Consider the following 24525-nt stretch of genomic DNA (forward strand, 5'->3'; position numbering starts at 1 on the left):
GTTAAGTAAGATTAGGTTACGTATTTAATTTATGATAGGCTTTACCCCCCACCCCCACCCCTAGTGTGCAAATTTATGGCTCAAATTTATTTCTAAACAATTATATATTCATCCTATTTTATTTTATTAGCATTAACCAAACTTGACATTTTAGAAGTGTCCGTATTATGACCAGTACCTGTTTTTTTATATACTGTTCCATACCTACTTTGGATATCTTGTGTTTTGTCAAAAATGCAGAAACGGAAACACGACTCCACTAACCAACATTAAATATTATTCAATCATCACCAAACAAACTCATTTTAATTCCATCAAGCTATTTTTATATTAGAATGAGTTATGCCCTGTTTTTTAAAACTGGTTACTTTTTTTAATACGTAATTAAATTACCTTTTTTTCAATCATTTCACCCCTTATCTATTTTCTGTTTTAAATTTAGCTGTGTAAGAATAGCAGAATTGAGACCAGGAAAGAAAAGCAGAAAACTAAATGGAACAATTCTTCCATTAGACGTCGACACAACCAGGGACATTAATTACCACTCCCCCCCCCCAGTAGTTTTTGAACATACCATTGTTTAATATTGTCATTTCAAGATGTTTTTTTTATTATTTTTATTGAAAATAAAAAAAAAATCACCCAGTATATTTCATGAATTAACGCCACTTGACACACAATCTAGCCCACACGTAAATTCAATGGCTGTTGCAGCTTAATTAATCTATCTTTAGATAAGCATATACATTTGCCCCATTTATTCCTCAAACAAAAATTCGGAAAAAAACAGAAATAGAAAAGATATTGCCTACTAATTTAAACTTTATCATACATTTGTAATATAAAAAAAAAAACAGTTGTTTTAACAAATCTTACTCCTTATACTAATTAAAAAAAACAATAAGTTTTCTAAACTGAAAATAAGGAGCAACTTTAAAACTTAAAACGAACAGAAATTATTACGTAAATGAGGGGGATTGCCTCCTTCTCGATACCTCGTTCTTTACAATAAAATTTGACTTTTCGTCCCAATTCCTTAAGAACGTTCAATTAGAATAGAAACCATTCTTAAAAGTTCCAAAAAAACTTGGGAGTTTAAGTAAAAAACTTAGAAGTTCTAAAAACTGTGAACAAGAAGAAGATGAGGAAAACAAGAAATTGGAAATGCAGGAAATATTTTCTGAACATTTTAAGACCGAAATTATCATTGACAATTTCATTAACGATTGTTTATTTATGCACACTTTCTTTTTATTAATTTCGAAGCAGAGTTAATAATTTATGTGAATAACATTATGTGATAATATTAATAATAATATAATATTATTAATATTATATTAATATTAACATATAATATATATAATATTTTGTAATAAATTATGTGAACAAATATTACTTAAAGGATTACAGAAGGTAATTTAGGTCTATAAATTAGTGAGAAACTATACACAGTGGAGTTATTTTACGAAAGAGTTCAAGCGTTGCCTCAATCATTCCTTAGAAGTTCCCACACTAACATTTTCTGTAGGATTACTATTATCTGATTAAAGTGTATTATGGGATTGTGTAGTATGAACTATATGTATGAATTCACAGGCATTGAAATTATTGGGAGTGAAACCTTTTCAGAGCTTGGAATCATCAATAATATATATTTATATTAATATATATTTATATTAATATATATATATATATATATATATATATATATATATATATATATATATATATATATATATATATATATATATATATATATATATATCAAGAAATGTGGTCACTTTTAAAATGGTGCTGCCGATAGAAAAGATTTTGGCTCAAAAGCTTAATAGCTTTATGTTCGATTTGACAAAAACTTAGGAGAATTAAACATAAATACGGAATCTAATAAAAAACTCACTGTGATAAAACCCAAGACGGTATAATGAATTTTTAATCATAATTAATATTACTGAAAGATATTGCATGGCTATGTAATCGAACGTAAGAAAAAGTATTGAAGCAAAAAATAACGAAAATCTAACCTTTCGAAGTTTACCCGACAACGACAGAATAAGCACTAAATAAAAACCAGATAGGAATCAATCAAAAAGAATTTACCAAGATGATTGAGCAAAAATGCTTTGCCTTGCAATAGCCTTAGCTGGTCTACAGTTTCGGTTTTCATTAAATATACAAATAGGTTCCCTTAAGTTAGACTGGGCAAAAATATTGATTAAGTCTTTTAAAATTAAATTGTTATAAAATGAGCTTAGTGAAATATCCCCAGTGTCTCTATTTTGTTTTTGTTTTTCATTTATTATTTTCTTTCCTCTCTTAGTTTCGCACGTCATATATAGCCAGTGTGGTATTAGGATGTATTTAATTTTCTTTGATTAAATACAATTTCATTTTCTCTAGTACCACGACTTTCCATCTACAAAAATTAAATTTCAACATGAAGGGTTTTCTGATGATAATAATTTTCTGAAAACTATTCATAAAAGAAGAAAGAAAAAAGTTCCCTTCGAGTTCAAATATACCAGAAGTTAGATTACTTGAAGTGCATAATTATCTTTTAAATGGAAAGTTTCCACGAAACGATTACTGACCCGGAAAAATCTCTTTGAGAGAAGGGAGAAAAATGATAATGTTTCACTAAAAATTCCAAGCTGTAAACACCGCTTTCTATGGCATCCATATGTCCATAGGTAGCCTACTCATTAATCGTCCAAAATCAAAACAAATACCCAGAACAACAATAAAAAAAAAACGTCGAATAATTACAGTAAAAAGCTAGTCTGTTCCATTCTAATGATCAAAGATGGTTTTAGGGGAGAGAACCAGAGGGGACGCTTGCCCAGGCACAGAAGTTTTAGGGGTGAAAAATTTCAAATAAATAATCTGTGATAATCACTTTGTAATTTTTGAAATTCTATTTTTACTGAAATGATGTAGAGGACGTAGTTAATAAATGAAAATAATTAATAAAACAAAAATAAATTAAAAGATAACAATAATTAAATAATAAAAATTAAGATAATAAATAATAATTAAATAATTTAAATAGTAAATTAAAATATAAATTATCAAGTAACTAATAAATTGAAAATAACTGTGCTAATTAATGAAAATTCTGCTAAAATTTGACCAGAATATATTGTGGAAGACAAGAGGGGGGAGGGGCTAATAAAGATTGGCCCAGGACGCAAGAGAGGCCAGAACCGTCACTGCTAATGATGGTATCTCCATATGTACCTTCCAACAAACTCCAATTAGTGGTTGGAATTCACAGTGATCATAGTTAAGCAATATGTTGACTTGGTAAAGAGCAGTATGTTTCTCATGTACTCTTTCTTTTATCGGTCTCATCTAGAACAGATGGCTGTAGAAACTTGGAAGAATGTCAACTCGGTCAAAAACCAAAAGTTTGATATCCGGTCGACAACATATCGGAATCCTGTCTGACACCCCTTCTATACCCCATCTGATCCCGGGAGCCGCCACAGCCCCACATGACATCAGATCAAAATTTCAAGATGGCGATTTCATCATAACGGTCATACGGTCAAAAACAATAGGCATCAAGGGGAGGGGCAACATGATTTACGCAATCCCAGGGGCAAGGACCCGAAATTATACGAAGAGCCCCTATAAAACAAGAGAATATTTTATTGGAAAGCTGGAAGCGTTACACCATAAGCACCCCATTCGCGCAATAACTGGCGGCACCACTCGCCACAGTAACCAATATTGCTCCGGCGAAAGGTATGAATAGCCCCTTAGTGAAACTCCCCCCCCCTCATTAAACAAAGAAATATAAGGGCGTTCGTGCTTTATTTAGGCTTTTTTGTTATTTCTTGAAAACTAAGGAATTTCCACGGTGGTCTATAGACATTTAGGAGGGGGGAATGGTTTGAAAATGTTTTTTTTTTGGGAGGGGGGGGGGGCAGAACATTGTATTAATCGTTATTGTTAAAGCATTTTCACTATTTTCATACCTTTATTATTCTATGGGGGTACCCTTTCTACCCCTCCTCGTGCGCCCCCTCGCCATTAATACACAATAAGCTTCATATAACACAGTCAGGTGCCTTTCACTGTTATTTATAATGGAAGTTGAATGAAGAGATGCATATATATAAAGTTTGGATTAAAAAATAACGTTCGGATTAGAGCTATACAAGGATTTTCAACCTACATGATAGAAGTTGCAAGGTTCTGACTCTCGGGAGTGTCCCCTCCAGCCTTCCGCACCTTCAAATTTGCAAATGTAGGCAAGGTGCGGCTCTTTTTACTCATGATCCTTGGGAGATTCTTCAGGGAATGGTCAAAAAGTATTAAATGGTTTCCAGTAAAAACCATTAATATCAATTATCGCTGTCAAAAAACCGAACCATTGTAAGTACATATTTCGCAAACATTATTATTTTAGTCCTTTCACATTATCAGGGCCCCTCTAAAGAAGTCCAACAAGAGATGCTACAGTCAAACGGGAAAGACGCAATGAAAAATCCGTTTTTACAAGATGATTCAATACACCGCAGTAGAGAAATACATTGTATAGCGTGGTTTTAAGATATTTAAAGTGTTGTTCTTTGATGTTGTTTTTTTTTTTTGGGGGGGAGGTACCTAGGTTAGGTTAGGTTACGTATTTAATATATACTATGCTTTGCCCCCACCTCTAATGTGCAAATATATAGCCCAAATTTGTTTCTAAACTATTATATAGTCATCCTATTTTATTTCATTAGCATTAACCAAACTTGACTTTTTGGAGAAGCCCTGATAAAGCAAAAGTACCATTATTTTCACTAAAAAAGGGTTTTTAAGGGTTCCTGAGGCCTTCGATTAAAACTCTGGGGCTAATATTTTCCCTTGCTGCACTCATGTCTCTATGAAATCACTCATCCATTGTGGATAGTTATAGAAGTCAGTATCCCCCACTTGCAAGTGTGTAAAGGTCCTAGATGTTATCCTTACTGACTAATTTATCGTCTTAGACTGCTTAGAATATGTAAAATACGCAAACAATCTTCATCAATAACTAAAATTATGTTTTAATCATAAATTTCATAAGAAAATAGGCCAATGTAACACTGATATGTTCATTTCATTAGGATTATAAACAAAAAGGTGCCCAGGTTTAAGACATTATTAACGGTCTTCAGTATTTTAGATGGCTCTTAAGACAGCAACCAGGAAAGTAGTTATATTCACATTTGAATCCATCGTAAGTTTTAGCAAACGAAATACGAAAGGTTTAAAAAAGCATAAAAAATAGAACTCAAAATAGCATTTTAATAAGTTTTTCCTTTTTGCCAATTGGCAAAAAATTTTCCTTATGGGCGAAAGGATCCATCTGAATATTTAAATTCAGCTCTCATTTGCATGGCTTATATTGCACATTTTCCCCGCATTTCTTGTTGCTTTCGTTTTTTTTCGTTTTTGCTTATGTAGAAGCGAACACGGTTTGACAGAGTCTTGCAACCCCGGCAAGTTTTCGGTGCCACCCAAGAAGATAAGACATGACATCTAAGCTCAAAAAGGTCCCATTTATCCGTTTAACATCATATAAAGAAAACAAAAAGAATTAATTCACGAGAATGAAAAGAAGGCGTCTTTTATCATCGAAAATGAATTGACAGCAGGGTGGCCGTCCACGCGAATTTTGGGTACTTGCCAGTTATCCCGATCACACTCAAGTTCTTGATCTGAGTAAAATAGGTTTCTATATCTACATTCGGAGATAATTAGATTAGTCTCAGTGAGATAAACTACTAAACAGGCATATTTTAACTAAATATTTAATATACAGAGTTGGTTAGGTTAGGTATTTAGTATAATGCGTTCTGGGCAGCCTGCTTTCTATAATTCTCTGTTGTAATTTCCATAATTTTGTAATTAAAGTATTATATTTTCATCAAATTTTGGCTGTATTTCATTATTATTAACCTAATGTCACTTTTAGATTGTGGTCGGGATAACTTACAAGTACCGTTTTTTTGGATAATACACGAATTAGAAAGAGTGTACCGTATTGGCTGTAAAAGATATCACACACTAATATTGATGTTAAAATCGCACTATAAGCAAAACCCACATACAGCGTTCAAAACAAACAACTTATTTCAACTTTTTTGTTTTAAGTTTTACTGTTTAAAAACTGTCAAGTGTTTTTTAGGATTTGCCTCATAATCCCTTAAATTTTTAATATAATTCACCAGATTTACCACGTTTTCTAATAGTACCCCATCCTAAAAACAAATTTATACATACTTGCGAAGAACGAGGCTTATTTTAAAGATTAAATGAAGAATCGGGGATTTTGTACTTTTTTTTAGGAGTGGGATTGAGGGTGTTTAAAAAGAACATCTGATTTTAACGTAATTTAGCGTACTAAAAAATTTTATACCTTCTTATTTTTTTGGTAAGGGAGGAAGGGTCCATCATACCCCTCACCTTGCTCCCATATAAAAATGAGCCCATAAAGAGAGCCGTACGGCTAATGTTTGCTCAATAAGTAGGCAAACTAGTTGATGATGCATGTTACTTGTGGCCTGTTTCCTCTGAATTTAACGGAAAACAGGCTTAGGACCGAAATTAATCAACAAAAAGTTCTCACAAATTTTAAGGCCTGATCACCAAAAAATATGCAAATTTCAAGAGTAAAGTTTGGCTCTTTTACCTATATCACCAAAAGCTTTAATTAATTTACAAAAATGTCAGGACAACAAACATTGGTCAAATAACAACATACAAACTGAACATATTTACTACATACGCTCCCAAGGACTTTATTGCCCCCCAGGAAAAGATTGAATCCCTGCGGTTCTCTACTGAGGACAAAAAGAATCCTAAACTTCAGGTGAAATACAGAACTATACATAATATAGTAGTATAGCCTGTCGGATAACAAAAAGGAAAGACGAAATGTATACTATCTTAAAAGGATTACAAATCCTTAAATATCTTAAAAGAATATCAGGTACCGTATATAAAGAAAGCAGAACTAACTATCCTATTTGAAGGGAAAACTTAATTGAACTTCCTATTTCATCTGCCAAGATTTTCTCAATCTACCTACTTTGTTCAGACTGGATTTTGACTTAAACACGTCTCCAAAAAAAGAAAATACAGGTTGATTTTCAATTGAAGACAAAATGCAGATTTTACCATTGAATGCAGCAAATAGAAGATATCAATTACCAAATATTTATTAAAATTGTCTAATTTTAAATGAAATGGCCAAAACACTAATGGTCAATGGCCATGCGGCTGCCAGTAACACTAGTGTTTATTCTCAAGCTTCCTATGCTCAAAGATATCGTCAAAGATACAGTACTTATAAGCTTCTCTTTGAAGGCATATTAAAACTAAAAAGCCACTGTATGATAAAGGTGAGTGTACCATTTGGACATACTAGGTTATCGCGATGTAATTGCCAAAACTGGCAAACCACACCAGATTGGAATGATTCACAATTCCAATACTCCCTAAAGAAGCCATTACGTGATCAACTGCTTGTATCATCATCAAATACTAGTTTCTCACAGTTTATTTTATCACAGCTAGCAACCGCACAAAAATATTACTCCCCATTCCAATCCAACCGAAAGAAGCACCTGCATAATGAACTAGCCGAGATAGTTGTATCATCACTACATACTATTGCTAGCAATTTATCACAGCTGGCAGCCACACGAAGACATTCTCCAGTATCCGATCGCAGTTAACGACTCTGCAAATTCGGTTTTAACGACGGCAACAAGCATAAAAAACTTATTTCGAGCTTTGAGTCTAAAAACTAAGTGAGAGATCTGAATATCCCTGTTGATGACACGAATAACGTCAGGATTCAATAAAAATAAATGAAATTCTTTCTCTTTTTAATGAAATTGTCACAAAGAGCAAGACTGCCCCAGAATTTGCCCAAAAATCTTTAAGATTTATCACGTCAGCTTTCCATGGAGTTTCGTCAAATAATCCACAAGGGGATCCGAGACCTGTCATTTGTCTCATACCTCCACCTCATAAATCATCATTTCCTCTCGATTCCACAAACATTCACACAAAAAGCAAGCAGCGAACCGGGAAATATGTCACGTATCGAAAAATGCATTTCATCTTTCGATATGAACTCTGTCAACATCTATTGAAAGAACTCTGTTTACATTTTAACCTAGAATATCCTTGCCATGTGTAAAGTCTCTCGATATGTTTACTCTACAAAGAAATGAAATTTTAGATACAAATCGTCCCCCAGGGCCAAAAGAAATTATATGCATACCTCGCTTTTTTATTTTTATGGGCTATGGGTTTTCTAACCGGCGTTATAAACGGGTTTCTTTCCCGGGGGAAAATAAGTAGTTTTTCCGAGTACATGAAGAGGAAAAAGAGGGAAATAGACTAAATAAAAGTATCCTTAGTAGGAAATTAAAGTGCCCGCAGCTTTTTTTTGGGGGGGGGGGGAATTTTGAAAAAAAAAAGCCAAAAATGACCAAGCTAATATGAAAAAAATGAGAACTTGTAGGAAAAATCTTCAAAATATTGAGTTTTTGGGAAGAGGGGAAAAAATGGATGGCCCCCACCTTGCTTTCCTGCTTGTCTCCCATAATACGTTTCTTTACATGCGCAAGTTTAAAGTGAAAATATTTTTATATTTGAACATGAAGAAAAAACATTTTAAGGTTATCAAATCCTCTTCCCATAAAATTAATTTAGCATATAAACGGGTTCTAAAAGTTCAAAAGACAATTAGAGTTGTCTGCATGATGTTTATAGTCCAGACTTCATGCTCAAAACTAATTAATCATGATATGTACTCTGACAAAACCAAACAGAAAAGTGGGTAAAAAAAAATAAAAAAAATTGAATGGCTTGTTATTTTCTCGGCTAATTGCGAAAGGGTGTTTAGTCACTGGCGACTTAAATTATTATTAGAGGAACAAAAATGCATCTGAGATGTTTGGCACAAACAGGATTGCGCAATAAGTGCGACATTAGGTCTACGCTTAAGCGTTTTTAAGATAAATCAGCCCACGCGTAACGCATACAGCTAAGATAACCAGGTTATTTTTTGTATCAATTATATTATTGATCAAAAGACAACTTGCAAACCATTTCAAAGCGGCCAGTTAACATAAAATATAATAAAAGCGAAAAAAAACCCCATAAAACTTTCATACAAAATGAATAAGTATGAAAGCAAAAAACCCATATAGGCCTAAACATATAAATCCATTATTTTTGGAGAAAATCCTTTACTTATGACATCCCTGGCAAAACCTGGCTAAAAAAAACGAGAAAAATCATTACTTCGGCAAAAAGTGACGTTTTTTATACCAAAAAAATATATCCAGCTGGGAAACTTGTCGTTAAAAATGTAAAAAAATGAGTAACTTTTGCCCTTTTATGTCCCAAATTTTTAAAATGTGTCGTTTTTTGTCCTTTTATGTCATTGTGTCCAGGCACATGGGATTGTGTCCTTTTGAAATAAAATGTCTCCAGTTGGCAACTCTGCACAGAGCTGATCATATCAAACATATTCTTAGCATCCATCAAAACGTAAAAAAAAAACCAAGACACAATGGACCATACAAAAAAACAAATCCCCGGTTCGATTTCACGTAAAATCTGAATGTTTTTACGATTTTTGTCACATTTTTCATTCAATTAGCATATTTTCTGGGTGAATTATCCCCACCCCCCTCTCAATATCATCTCCCTTCTAAAATGAAATTCAGTGTTGATAATACAATTCATTCATACAAATAAATGATTTTTCTCTAACATATCGTGAATGTTTTTAGTTTAAGATTCATCATTTATCAATGATTCAGCTAAAATATTGCAATTTAATCTGTGAAATGTTTTTTTCTACTTGCGATTAAAAAAAAAAGATAAAAAATCGCGCAAAACTTTAAAATGTCTGCTTTTGTCTGAAAACGCATCCATGTGAAACCAGAATAGTAAGTCATCGACGCCATTTTCAGCTACGAAGCATGCAAGAAAAAGTCGTATTGCATCCGTTACTAAGATAATAAAGATTGCGTTTTTGGCAAAGATAGCATTACTTAGCAAAAACCATTGCTTTTAAAAATTTCCTTCTCCAAACATGCAAATAAGCGAATTCAAAGCTTTGTCCAAACCAAGAAATGGCAAAAAATATATTCCATCTATTAACATTATATATTTATGTTCTAAATATTATCTTCGAAATGGTTTATATTGATTCTAACATTTTTTCACATATGGCTTTCTTAACTAGCAGAACAACACACTGTCATGCATAGAATATGATAAATACACCAATAAACTTAGCTTGATTTGTTGAAAAAACTTGTTTCTAATTGAACGGTTCTGATTTTGAACGGTTAATTGAACGGTTTTGAACGGTTAATATCTAATTTTGAACGGTTAATTCTTGTTTCTAATTTTGAACGGTTTCTGAGTGAGATATCGCTTTTCTATCAGGGGAATTCAGGAGGTTCGGTCACAGATGGTCAACCCAGCGGATCCTATTTGTTGAACAGCTGGCAGTAAACCGTTCAGCACAGACCAAATAAGTTCAGTGGCGTCAATTCACGAAAATTATTGAGGAGGCAAAATTTATTTTTCAATGTTTATGGGGACAAATTTGTCGTTTCTTTTAATTTTTCAACGTAAATACAGAAAAGGTATTTTTCAAAGACAATACCCCAAAAGACGTTTTTCAAAATCTAGGGGGCACAAGCCCCCCTATACCGTCTCTCCAATTGACACCACTGAACAAGCCTAAAAGACCGTAAGTGCAGGACGAGGTGGGTACGCCTAGTTTCCGCTACAAATAAGTACTGCTTTCAAACTGTTCGCGGTAACGAACTGTAAGTAAGGAGCGATCCGGCTCAATGGTAACCGAAACTGTAGAAAACGGTATGTTGATACCAATAGATACATCAAAAGAATCATATTTTAATGCTGATTTCAAATATATAAGCTTCACTATGTATAATTTTACCCATTAACATTTACACACCTGAGAAAATTTGACTAATTTTCGAAAAAAGGGGGAAAGACCCCTAAAAGTTATAGAATTCTAATGAAAATCACACCATCATATTCAGAGTATTAGAGAACTCTACTGCGGAGTTTTCAAGCTCCTGTCTGCAAAAATGTGAAATTTTGCATATTTTGCCAGAAGAAAGATCACGGATGCGTGTTAATTTGTTTGTTTGTTTTGTGTTTTGTTTTTTCCAGGGGTGATCGTATCGACCCAGTGGTCCTAGAATATCAGAAGAGGGCTTATTCTAACGAAAATTGAAAGTTCTAGTGCCCTTTTTAAGTAACAAACAAATGGAGGGCAACTAGGCCCCCTCCCACGCTCATTTTTTTCCAAAGTCACCCGATCAAAATTTGAGATAGCCATTTTGTTCAACATGGTCAAATTTATGACAAATATGTCTTTTAGAATGACTTAATACCCCGAAGTCCCCGGGGGAGGGCTTAAACTTATGGACTTTGCTTAATGTTAACATATAGTATTCGTTACTGGGAAGTATACAGACGTTCTTAGAGGGGATTTTTTCTGGTAGTGGGGGGGGGGAGTGGGTCGGGGGTTATGTGAGGATCTTACCATGAAGGAAGTTTTCATGGGAGAAGGGACATTGCTATGAAGGGGGCGCCAGATTTCCCAGCATTATTTAAATAAAGATCAAAAATTACATATTAAAAAAAACAAGTTTTTTAACTGAAAGTAAGGAGCAACATCAAAACTTAAAACGACAGAAAACATTACGTATATGATTGGGTTCATCCCCTAGTCAATACCTCGCTCTTTAAGCCAAAAATTATTTAGAACTTTCATAAGAGCTATTTATTCTAATTAACGGCATTTGTGATTAAGGGTCATTTTTAAAGAATTGGAACACAATTATAACTTAAGCTTAAAGAGCAAGGTATTGACTAGGGGGCGAACCCTCTAATATACGTATTAAAAATATAAGAATATAGAGGTTCGTTACGTAAGTTAATTCGTAAGTTCCGTATATTTATTGCTAATAAAAACGTTCGTAAATAAAACTAAACAGGTTTTGAGAAAGCCATTTAACCAAATAAAAGTAAAATTAATATTAATTTTTTAATTATTCATGTACGGTGAGCCAATATCAAAACGTGCATTAATTCAAAAACGTTCAAAAATTAAATAAAAAATACAAGTTTTTTTTAACTGAAAGTAAGGAACGACGTTAAAACTTAAAACGAACAGAAATTATTCCGTATATGAAAGGGGCTGTCCCCTCCTCAACGCCTCGCTCTTTACGCTAAAGTTTGACTTTTTCACAACTCTATTTTTAAACAATAAAAAACTTTAGCGTAAAGAGCGAGGCGCTGAGGAGGGGACAGCCCCTTTCATATACGGAATAATTTCTGTTCGTTTTAAGTTTTAACGTCGTTCCTTACTTTCAGTTAAAAACAAACTTTTTTTTTTTTATTTAATCCTATAAAGGAATAAGGTGAACCGATTTCGCAAGCATAAACACCGCATTAAAGAAATCGCTTTATTCATAAAGAGCTGCGCTGTAATGCAGCTCTCCACAATGCCAACTCTTAACAGGCGTAAGCTTTAATCCCCAATTTCTGAGAATGAGTGAAATACACTTGTGGTACGTCTAAAGGTTGTATCTGACATTTCCAAACTTCTGAAATAATTACCAAAAATCTTTTGTGTAACTACATTCAAAAGGAAGAATAAGTTAGTCTACAGTAATGTAATTTACTTAATTAACTCAAATTTGCGTTAATTAAACTTGCTCCTAACGCAAGTTTATAGGATCAACCTATTTGCCCCCCCCCCTAAATTTTTTTTATTGGATCAACCTATTTACCCCCCCCCCCCCAAAAAAAAGATCCTGGATCCTCCCCTGGTTCAGTCACACTTCGATCCTTCTTGTCTACATCATCCTGTTGACCATCCCTTTCAGAACAGCTTAGCAGACGTTTTTTGGCAATGATCTCAGAAGTTTGAAAATGTCGGATACGTGATATTATGACCTTTATAGGTCTATTAAATAAAAAAAAAACGAATTTTTTCAACTGAATATAAAGAGCAACATTAAAACTTAAAACGAAAATAAATTATTACGTACACGAGGGGGGGGGTTGCCCCTCCTCACTACCTCGCTCTTTAAGCTAAAGTTTGACTTTTTCACAATTCTTTTTTTAAACAATAAAAAACTTTAGCGTAAAGAGCGAGGCGCTGAGGAGGCAACAAGAGCAACATTAAAACTTAATGCTTAAGAGCAACATTAAAACTTAAAACGAAAATAAATTATTACGTACACGAGGGGGGGGGTTGCCCCTCCTCACTACCTCGCTCTTTACGCTAAAGTTTGACTTTTTGCTCCAATTATTTATGAATGACTCCTGACGCACAAGGGCCGTTTAATTAGAATAATAAGTTTTTTTGAAAGAGCTAAAAAAAAATTTCACGCAAAGAGCGAAGTATTGAGGAGGGGGAAACCCCCCTCCTGCCCGTAATAATTTATATCCGTTCTAATTTTTAATTTTGCTCTTTACGTTCAGTTGTTCTTTAGTTTTAATTTAATTTCTGATCGCTTTTTAAATAATGCCGGAAAATCCAGCTATCCCTCCATGGAAAATTCCCTTCCCCCGCAAATATTCCTCCACGGAAGATCCACCCACGTAAACCCCCCTCGCCAGAAAAATCCCCCCTCCGAAAAATGTCAGTTTACTTCCAGATGACCAACACTATATGTAAATAATGGGCAGAGTTCATAGATTGCAGCCCTTCCCCTAGGGCTATGGGGGTGAAGCCATCCTCAAAGACAGTTATTAGATCTTTCAACTACGATGAACAAAATGACTACCTCAAAATTTTGATCGGATGAATTCGTAAAAAAGGGGGAATGAGAAAATAGAACTTTTTAGAACTTCATGTATCTATTGTTATCAAGACTCTGTTTCTTAGAGTTTCGGTTACAATTGAGCCACATCCCTGCTTACTTACAGTTCGTTACTACGAACTGTTTGAATAAGATGGCTCTTATTTTATTGGTAATTTTAAATCACTTCCAATTGGGTTTCGAACTAGGTCACAGATTTCTTGAAATATCTATAAAAAAAAACAAAGAGAATTACTACAAGACTTTTACACTGAGCCCAACAGTACATCTCTCGCTAAGGTTTGCCAGAGATTTGCGTTTACATCTGGTTTGTTCTAAGAAACTTCTTTACAAAGAACAGGGCTCCTCTGACGAAGGATTTTTGTTTGATTGTTCTTTAGGGAGAGGGGGTCAAAGAAAAAATAACATTTTTAAATCCATTGCAAAAATATACATTGCTTTAAAATGTATAATAGAATTGCAACACCAATTCAAAGCCCGCGGTGTTACATATTTTACAAAACTTAGATTTACAGCCTATCTTCTCTATTCTAGCAGGCTATACTGATTGATTATATCTGTTTCATCATATATAATTTAAAAATTCAAGAAATTCCAAAGTTTTTATTTTTTGCCAAAAATACGTTAAATATTATGAGCTACGTCGAGCTTAACTCAGATATAACTCACCTCAATGGGTATATTTATTTATTTATTGCCAAAAATACGTTAAGTCCTGTGAGTTTCGTCGAGCTTAACTCAGATATAACTCAACTCAACGGGTATAATTTTGCATTCAAAAATTTACCACAACAAACATTCTGAGGTTTCCCCCTTTGAAGCAGAAAAAATGAAGTTTATTAGTTCATAAACTTCCCTTTTTCTATTTCCTGAAGATATTTTCTAGCTCATTTATTTGATAAAATGCATTCTTAGTCAGGTATTGCCACCAAAAAAAAAAGAAAAAAAAAAGATCGGTTAGTTAGTTAAATTTGCGTTTCCTGTACTTAAAACCTCCATGGAATAAAAACTACTTACAGTCATTTCCGCTGTTTCTTTCTCACGCATCACCAGGTTTCGTTACTAATACATTACTAACTCTGTCAACTACTATCATTCAGTGCCACCCGGTGAAATTTTATTTTATGTCTTAGTGATTTCTTCGGTTAATTATAGTGATTTTCTCAATAATCTTGAGATTTAGGTGCTGATTCTTCTTTTCAGACAATATAAAAAATAGAAGTAGTGATAAATCACAAGGGGTGGCAACCCTGCATTCAGTATTCAACATAGAAAATAACAGAATAGATCTACTTCCACACCCACCCCTGGACGCTGCACTGACTGTGATTAAAAAAACGCAACTAATAAAAATTGTTTTGTGCAGTCATAGTTTAACTTAGATTCAATGGGCCAAAATGGAATAGCAGCCGTACCCATATCCTATATTTCTCGGCACTTCTTGTATTTCTTGGCACTTCTTATTTAAATAACGATACTTGTATGATAAATGCCCCACCACTCAAGTAGTTCATTCATTGACGTATTATAGAACCGTTTTTTTTTTTAATTGGTAAATTTAAATCATTTCCAATTGGGTTTCGAACTAGGTCACAGATTTCTTGAAATAGCTAAAAAAAAACGAAAGGGAATTACTACAAGACTTTAACACTGAGGCCAACAGCACAACTCTTTTAAAAGATTCCTTCACATTGAATTTCGGCTTTCCGTTCTCCCCTTCACACTGAACTCCGTAAGCCTTCCGTAAGACTCATAACCCTCCGTAAGACCTTACGTTAACGTATCCGTAAGTCAAAACGCAATGCTAGAGGTCTGACGGAAGCAGTTCAAAATAATTCAACTTCTTACTTTTACGTTTGAGCAAAATGGAACTTGGATGAAAAAAATATTTGAGTTTGCAGAAGCTAGAAAAGGTTATATAGCTCAAAGGACCCTGTTTTCAAGGACAAGCAATTTAAACTAAATTCTTTGGAAAGTCTGATCCAAGTTTTTCATCAGCAGGAAAGAAAGTAGTAAGTATGGACTGTCTTGATTTGTGGGCCTAGGCTAGGTTATACTTTGATAAATATTGCTAATTTTTTTTCAATTCTTTTTGGGTTTGAGGTTAAAATAAAACCTTTTGTGGTACAGTTAATCATTTAAAATGGTATTTAGGACATTAGTTTTGTAACTTAACTCAGGATTTAAAATGTTCTTTATGAGGTTGAAGCAAGAATAAATTTAGATTAGAATCTAACCTACTTTGGTACATTTAAATGGATAGATATCACTAGTTTCTCAACATCCTCTATAATGAAAAAGATTTAGGATCATTGAGAAAAAATAAAGACTAAGTTAATTTCTTTGGCAATGTAGAAGTTTTATATAGGCTATCTTAGGGATATATCCAGGACCAATAGGGAAGATAAGGTGCACTGTCAGAAACACATATGATACAGAAAAAGAGCATAAAACAAGGAATCTAATGGTATATTTTTAAGTTTATTAAGCCATTTTCTCCTACAAAGCTGCTGATCTGTAATGCTACCTTGCATTGTATTGCCATTCCCCATGATTGGGTTCACTATGGGCTATTTAAGGCTATTTGTTTTTTCTCAAAATGATAAAACTGTACAATATTACCGAAGTTTTGATTTGAAATAAGTACAAAAATATTACAAGCATCAATGATCTTCAAACTTTTGTTTATAAAATAGGCAATAGGCTATATATTTTAAATTATTTTTTTACACCAACACTTTATTTACATTTCCAACATGTGAAAATTATTTATGGAATTCACAATAGACAGCGTATTCACAGTAGGCTACAGCAATATTTCCTGTGGTATTGAAATATATTTGTATGGATTTATTGACACAGATAAATATATCAACTACCAAACATTACTAAGAATTTAAATGAAGGATAAAACCATTTAGTAAAAAGATTTGAATAACATAGTTGGAAATAATATTTGGTCATTATATCTATGTAATGTGTGATCTTTAAGAACTTTGTCAGAAAGGAAGGAAAATGTCATAGAAAAACAAAACTTTGAAAAAAAGAAAAAAAAAGAGGATAGTAAATACAATGTCATCATTTCCTCAAACACCTGTGTGTGGATATTGTCTTCAAGTAAAAGTTGATTTTGACTAACTTTAGTTGGACCCAAAGCAACCTTAAAATTTGATACAAACACATCAAATTGTATTGTATTTTAAAGCTTCAAATCAGGACACTGAATATGCATGGTTTTTTGGCCCATCACCAACATGTTTTAAGTGACACTCAACTTTGATAAGCAAATTGAAATACAGTAGAGTCTATTGAGTATTTATGCATTGAGGTATTATTGTAGTAAAGAAATGATATTAATTCAGTTAGTACCCTAACAAATGTTTTATAATTGGATGTAGGCAAAGTACTTGTTTCAATGAATTTGATTTAAGGCACAGTAAATTTTACTTCTTTTCTGAGTGATCCTTGACTTTCTGTGGTCCAAAAATTCTCTTTTTGTTGCTCCATAGAATTAATTAGCTATGGAGTTTTTGCTATTGAGGAGAAAAATTAACTAAATCTCCACAATATATTTTATGAATAAGCTGCAATAAAAATTGGGCTATAAAATGAGTATGTTTAAAGTTCAAAAACTGAAAAATTTAGTAATCATTGTGTTTTTTTCTAGTTAATGAGCTTATCAAAAGATGGGGGAGCTTGAGAACCTGAGAGACCACTATGTCTACCTAAAGAAAAAAGGGAGATCTACAAGTGGATCCGGTGCTAGTATAAGCTTAAAGCCAGAAGACCAAAAGTTTGTACAAAGAATGAACTTACTTTCTGAACATATAATTGAAAGGAACCATAAGACAAAAGAGAACACTGCTCAAGATGAGAATATATCAGTGGACATTTATTCAGAGTGTGCAGGGGGTGCCAACAATATAACTATGCTGAAGTGAATGATGCTGATTTTATTACCCTTAGTGAAGAAATTCTCATTAACAATCCAACAGATATCCAAAGATGCCAAGCTTCTAGTAGGCAACAAATATATACATCAACAAGCCAAAATCAAACTCATAATAGAACAAAGACAGGGTCTAGAGATCAAACAGACCTGAAGGAACAGCAAGCAATTGACAAAAAAAAAAAACAGCAATGACCAGCATGATCTGGAGTAGTACTTTCTACAATCACTGTTATCTCATCTGAATAAAGAACCAGATGACTCAAAATTAGAGTTGCAAATGGAGATCATGAAGGCAGTTAAAAAATACTTTAATCATTCAGTGTATTTTTAGTTTTATAGACGAACTTAATAAAGCTTTTTTTCTCTCTTGAAGGTAGGCATTAAATTATATGAAAAAAATGTCCAGTAGGTCTAAAAAAATAAATATTTCAGCAATATGAATAATTAATAATAATAACACTAGTACCAGAGTAAAAACATGATATAAGAAAATACTTTTGACATTTCTATGGCTTTGTTTTGAAATATAGTAACTGGTTTTAGATTTCTTTGAAAAAATCTAATAGCTATAATTAGGTGTCTTAATTCTATGGGATATGGTGAAAAACAATGTAAAGAGACGCTTTTTAACATAAAGCTATTAAAAATGTGTAAGAAGACATGCCCGCCATGAAACTGAAACTAAAGAAAAAAAATAAACAGATTTAGAGAAATTTGGATACTGCCATGCAGTGTCCTTTCCCTTAGCCAGTGTTCTCTTCAAGAGGTTAAAAAAAAGCCTGAAGCCCCTCTAAAATGGCATCAGATCAAAATGAAAAGTATACTGTTGGAGTCAGTATGGTCAAAAACCTAGAAAAAGGAAATCACAGCCCCCTTCCTTACACAACAAGGAAAAGCAATTTTTTGCATGGGTAGCGCTGAAAATTAACGTTGCAGTGTGAAGGGAAGACTTTCGATGTGAAGGAATATAAACGTAAGACCCGTAACATGAAACGTAACAACCTTAGGACTAAACGTAACGTAAAGTCTTACGTTTTCAATGTGAAGGAACCTTAAGGTTTGCCAGAGAGATTTGCGTTTACATCTGGTTTGTTCTAAGAAACTTCTTTACAAAGAACAGGGCTCCTCTGACGAAGGATTTTTTGTTTGTTTGTTCTTTAGGGAGAGGGGGTCAAAGAAGAAAAATAACATTTTTAAATCCATTGCAAAAATATTCATTGCTTTAAAATGAATAATAGAATTGCAACACCAATTCAAAGCCACTCAAGTTGTTCATTCATTGACGTATTCTAGAACCGTCTTTTTTTTTCATTAGTTTCTTTCAGCTTAGCGTACCTAAGTAACGATGAAAATTTCTTTTTATCATAGCCCCCCCCCCCTCCCCTCTCCCATTTTTTTTAGTGTTGGATACCCTCGAAAAAATCCTTTCACATGCTTGGATAGCAACATCTGTTATCTTAGCGGGCGTGTTAACGCTGTCTTTAAACCAGAAACTTCGAAAATTTGAAGAATTTTCAAAATATTTTTATGAATATAAGCTACTTGAAATTTATTGATCGCGTGGACAACGCAAATAATAGATCTTTTTTATTAATGTTTTAGTTAAACTCATATCAACTGTGCAAATTGTCACTGTCGTAGATTAAGCAAGTTAAAAATACTTAGAAAGTAATTATTAATTCAAGTTTTGTCTAGGGTCGCAGGTCAACTTAAACCCAATATACCGACACGAGAAAGCACCACCTGTTATCTTGGTTGGAGGATGCATTACGATCTTATTCTAAATCTGATATTTTAGTCAAAAAAATAATTGGAAAATAAGAGAATTTTCAAAAGATTTTTATGAATATATCAAAAATGCCAATAAGCATTATACGTAGATCTAGCAGGAAACTATTTCAAACACAAATAGTAAAAAAAAACTTAATCGAATGAGTCAACAAAACATAGGACCAGCTGTTTTCTGAGCGAGTGAATCATCGCCTTACTTATACGAAATACTCATACGAAATACTTTTTGTGGGAGATGTCGCCTTAACACACTACCGTCAAACGATAACCGACATCGATGTACCGGCCAAAATATTCAAACGCAAGTATCGCATCAGCGTAATTATCGCTTTCTTTAAGCCGTGTGTCGTCCTCGGATGAGGCGATACTCCCGCAGCTGAAAATTGCAAATTTCTGCTCTAGAAGAATACTATGCAGTGCAATAGCAAGTGAATGAAGGGTGAAATAAAGAAAATGCGAATAATATTTACTGAAGACGAAATCAGGACACAACTAATATAATGGGTACTAGTTCATTGGATGGTCACTTTTATATACTATACAAGGAAACCAGTCATGCAATGACAGACGAAACCCGCCAGAGACCGGCTATTTTCAAAGAGACCGCTATTAAGAAAATGGAATGCAGAGTAGTTTTCAATCCGTTTGCGATATTTAAGCTGTTGTTTTTTTGGGGTTAGGGGGGGGGGGTACATAGGTTAGGTTACGTATTTAATATAGGGTATGCTTTACGCCCCACCCCCACCCCAAGTGTGCGAATATATAGCCCAAATTTGTTTATAAGCTATTATATATTCATCCTATTTTGTTTTATTTCATTAGCATTAACCAAACTTGACTTTTTAGAAGTGACCATCTAATGCACCAGTACCAAATAATGTTTATCAACTTGAAAAACCCTTCAAGATCTAGGGGGCAACCCACTTCTGATATGACAAAAAAAGGGTAAGGAGAGCCAGCCCCTCCCCACTAGATAAAGTCTTAATTGGAGTCTGACCTAACGAGTAATAGAGAACCTTATAATAAGAAAGACCTATGAATATAATACTCACCAAAAAGCGCTATTTTGAGCGATCTCCATGCCTTTTTCTTTGTGGGTAGAAAACCTTAGACGAAAGAGGATTAAAGGATCAAGAGAAAATAGCAATACAAACAATCAAGTGCATTCTGTTCAAAATAAATCTAGGTGATTTCAGATGTAGATAATTCCGGAGACCACACTGCCTTTCCATGGCGATAAAATAAAAGTCCAACATAGGGATAAAATCCTTTTTAATAACAGTGTATAGAAATTCACAAAAAATATCAGATATTTCGGTCACATATACAGTGACCGTCATCAGTAGTAAAGCTGGTGACGGTCACTGCATATGTGACCGAAATATCTGGTATTTTCTGTGAATTTCTATACACTGTCTATTAAAAAGGATTTTATCCCTATTTTGAACTTTTATTTTATCGTCATTTCAGATCTCTGTCAGAGGTTCCAATTTACAAATTTATCTTTTAGGAGATGTACTTTTCAAGATCTAGAGGAGATTTATTTTTTAGGAAATATACCTTTCAAGATCTAGAGGGGGCTCTTTTTCAAATGATAATCACCCGCCCCCCCCCCAAAAAAAAAAAATTCATTGAAAATACAAAGACGTTTTTTCAAAATACAGGAGGGGTGGTGGTTGAGAAAGGATTTAGGAGTCAACTACTCACAGCCCTCACCCACCCACTCACCCGTCCCCCAAATTGACGCACCTAAAGTAACTCTACATGTAACTTTGCCATATATGGAGTCTTGTAACTTTAGGTCTTACGCTAAAAGTGGCCACTATAAATAGAGCATTAGTGTACTGTGCTATCTTAATTTGTATATATATATATATATATATATATATATATATATATATATATATATATATATATATATATATACATATAGTATTTGTCGTAAAATAACTCCTTTTTGGATCACTGCAGTCGATCATAGCTCATTCTTGCTCTTGGAACCGTCCCCGTTGTCCCAGTTACTAGGATCCCCAGTTACTAGGATCCCCATTTACAAAGTATCTAGGATCCCCAAGATACTTTGAAATTAATCTACAATGTACTGCTGAATTAACAATACTGTTAGCTAGTATTAACAAATAGGGGAAATTAACTGGTTAAGTAAAATTACCTGGTTTGTCTTCCTCTGACAGGGATGATAGGTGCGTTTTCTTTGCCGCTGCTAGACCTGGTTCTTTCCCGAGTAAACCTTTCTCTAAAACTTTCGGAGTCATGACTACTCATATCCATTCCTAAAAAAAAGAAGAGAAAAAGCTGATAAAATCATAAGGTCGATAAAAATCTATAAAAAGGAGGGATGTGGAAGAACCTCCCTCTCTAATATCCGTCTGAAAAACATTTTCTTACCGGACAAATCGTATCTTATGACTGCATTTTTTTTTTCATGTTCTCTCCTCCCAGTCCAAAATTTCGCCTGTGAGCATCTATATGACATCATATTTTGGACAGCGCTAAACAAAATGTTAATACATTATAAGGCACAAGAAGGTAAGTCATAAACAAGTGCGAATCTTCTGTTGTATTAATTAAAGAAAAAAAATTATCCTCAAGGTATTCACTCTAATTTTCTTGAGCCAAATTTTGGAACCTCATTTCCAGGATTGTTGGGGCCAGTGAGGCCTGCTTGGAAGCAATGTAGATTTTATCTCCTCTTCGGTTTATTGCATAACTTGTTGTCCAGTCGCAAACCACACCGCTGATAACAAAGAACGTAAATACTTACTGAAGGGGCTCTATATACTTCATATCACCCACTCCCCTGCCTCTCGAATCCCCTGCTCTTCGTTAAATATACCCAAGATATCAATCATTTGATGCAGTGAAGTTGTTACTTACGGTTTGATGTCATATTCCCAAATGTAAGCTTACTTGGGATAAGAATATAAAATAGTTGATGATTGGTCAGTTGTTGATGATATTATATATATATATATATATATATATATATATATATATATATATATATATATATATATATATATATTAAATAAAAAAACAAGTTTTTACAACTGAAATTTAGGAGCAACGTTAAAACGAACAGAAATTATTACGTATACGAGGGGTTTCGCCCCCCCGTGAATACCTCACCCTTTACGCTAAAGTTCAAATATTGTTCCAATTCTTTAAGAATGACCCCAGAATCACAAAGGCGGTCTAATTTGAATAAATAGCTCTTTTGAAAGTACTAAAAGAGTTTATCGTAAAGAGCGAGGTATTAACGAGGTATCGTCCCCTCCTTTTTAGTCTATGGGGATTAATACCCCCTATTTATTTTGGGTTTAATTCTTTGTAAATAAATCTCAACTAACTTTTGAGACTTCATAAAAGTAAAGAAAATTGATATTTACAAGGTTCATAAAAACAAGCAGTAAGCAACAGATTGCTTACCAGTGTTACAATTCCCCATTGACTGGAGAACATGGGGGCGTAACGTGTTGAATTTATCTCTTATTTAATAGCTTTGGTCAGCAAATATTTTCATCTACTCAAGAATGGGGAGTTACTCAGGGTCAACTACTCAATAAAGGAGAATGGGAGTTTACCATGCTAATATGGATTCAAGGTCCCTTCAAGAAAATTTGGCAAATGCGCGCCAAAAAATACCTTTTTCAGGTATTTTACTCTTTTCTTTGATAATATACCACCCGCCCCCCCCACCCCTATCCCCTCAGCCTTGGACCTGTGCTTACCTCGATGCAAGAGGCCCCAAAATTTACGAATAAAATCTCCACAAGCCCTCGTTTTTATTTTAAATTGGATCGTAGATTGTGGATATGAAACTGAAATATACGAACTTTAATCTATACATGTTTAAAAAATTCCCAACGTCCACAGATTTAAAAGTTCATTTGTCATGAAGTTCATTTATTCATTTATCATATCATTGCTTTATTTTAATTGCTTACATATATCTTGCAAACTAAATAACAGAGTAAAACAGACTGAATGAATTGATAGAACTTGTTTATTTTGAGGTCATGGGACTCACAATCTAAGTTGTACAAAAAATGGTACATAATCCCTTTTCAATTATCCGACTTTTTCTCTATTGGTTATTGCTTATTTCACGAATTAAATAATTATTTAAAATAGATTTTAATTCATTATTACTGTAAACAACCATACTTTTGACGGGCTGAAACGATGCATAAAACAAATGTAAATCATTGATCATTCGGGATGAATAAAACAAAGCGCTTTTAAAACACGAGTTAATAATAGTCAGGAAAACAATTTTTTGTTTGCGTCTATAACTAAAAAAAAAACCGGGTTCAAACGACAACACGTTTAAACACGTTTGAATTCAACTGCCAAAAACCACATTCATTCTGTACTCCGCCCGTAAACTCTAGGCATCACAAAAAAACAACAATAAAAACAGGCTTTCATAGAATGAGGGACTAGGCAATCTTGGGAAGGTGAATCTAAGAAAAACTTGAAGAGAAAAATTGTAGGTGTCGAACCAAGAGAAAAGTACAATAAAGTAGGTCGAATAGAGGGGAATTTGTAGAAGATTTGAAAATTTCGAAAGAAGCTTTCTATTTTCATACAGTGTTGTAGGCCTGACTCTTTACGCTAAAGTTAGACTCTTTTTCACACTCTACTTTTTAAAACAATAAAAACCTTTAGCGTAAAAGAGCGAGGCGTTGAGGAAGGGACAGACCCTTTCATATAAGGGATAATTTCTGTTCGTTTTAAGTTTTAATGCCACTCCTTACTTTCAGTTAAAAAACCTTGTTTTTTTATTAATTTCTGAAGGTTTTTCAATTAATACAGGTTCGAATTTGGCTTACCGTACACAAAAAATTTTAAGCAAAATTGCATATTAATTTTTTGGCA

At 33.6% G+C, this 24525-nt stretch overlaps 1 protein-coding gene across 7 annotated transcripts in view; it reads right to left on the reverse strand.

Moving 5' to 3' along the window:
- Reph (Regulator of eph expression) overlaps window positions 1–24525 on the reverse strand; it is a 119670-nt gene that overhangs the window by 61405 nt on the left and 33740 nt on the right. For all 7 annotated transcript variants that reach the window (XR_016142154.1, XR_016142150.1, XR_016142149.1 and 4 more), the window contains exon 3: window positions 21797–21917. Coding sequence is in view for 1 of the 7 variants with exons in the window: in XM_089093649.1 (XP_088949775.1) it covers window positions 21797–21917 (121 nt within the window). In the remaining 6 variants the exon portion in view is untranslated. The remainder of the gene's footprint in view (window positions 1–21796; window positions 21918–24525) is intronic.

The sequence above is a fragment of the Artemia sp. Qi Xiang Cuo genome, chromosome 8 (genome assembly GCF_049724085.1).
Source record: "Artemia sp. Qi Xiang Cuo chromosome 8, ASM4972408v1, whole genome shotgun sequence".
Taxonomy (NCBI): Eukaryota; Metazoa; Arthropoda; class Branchiopoda; order Anostraca; family Artemiidae; genus Artemia; species Artemia sp. Qi Xiang Cuo.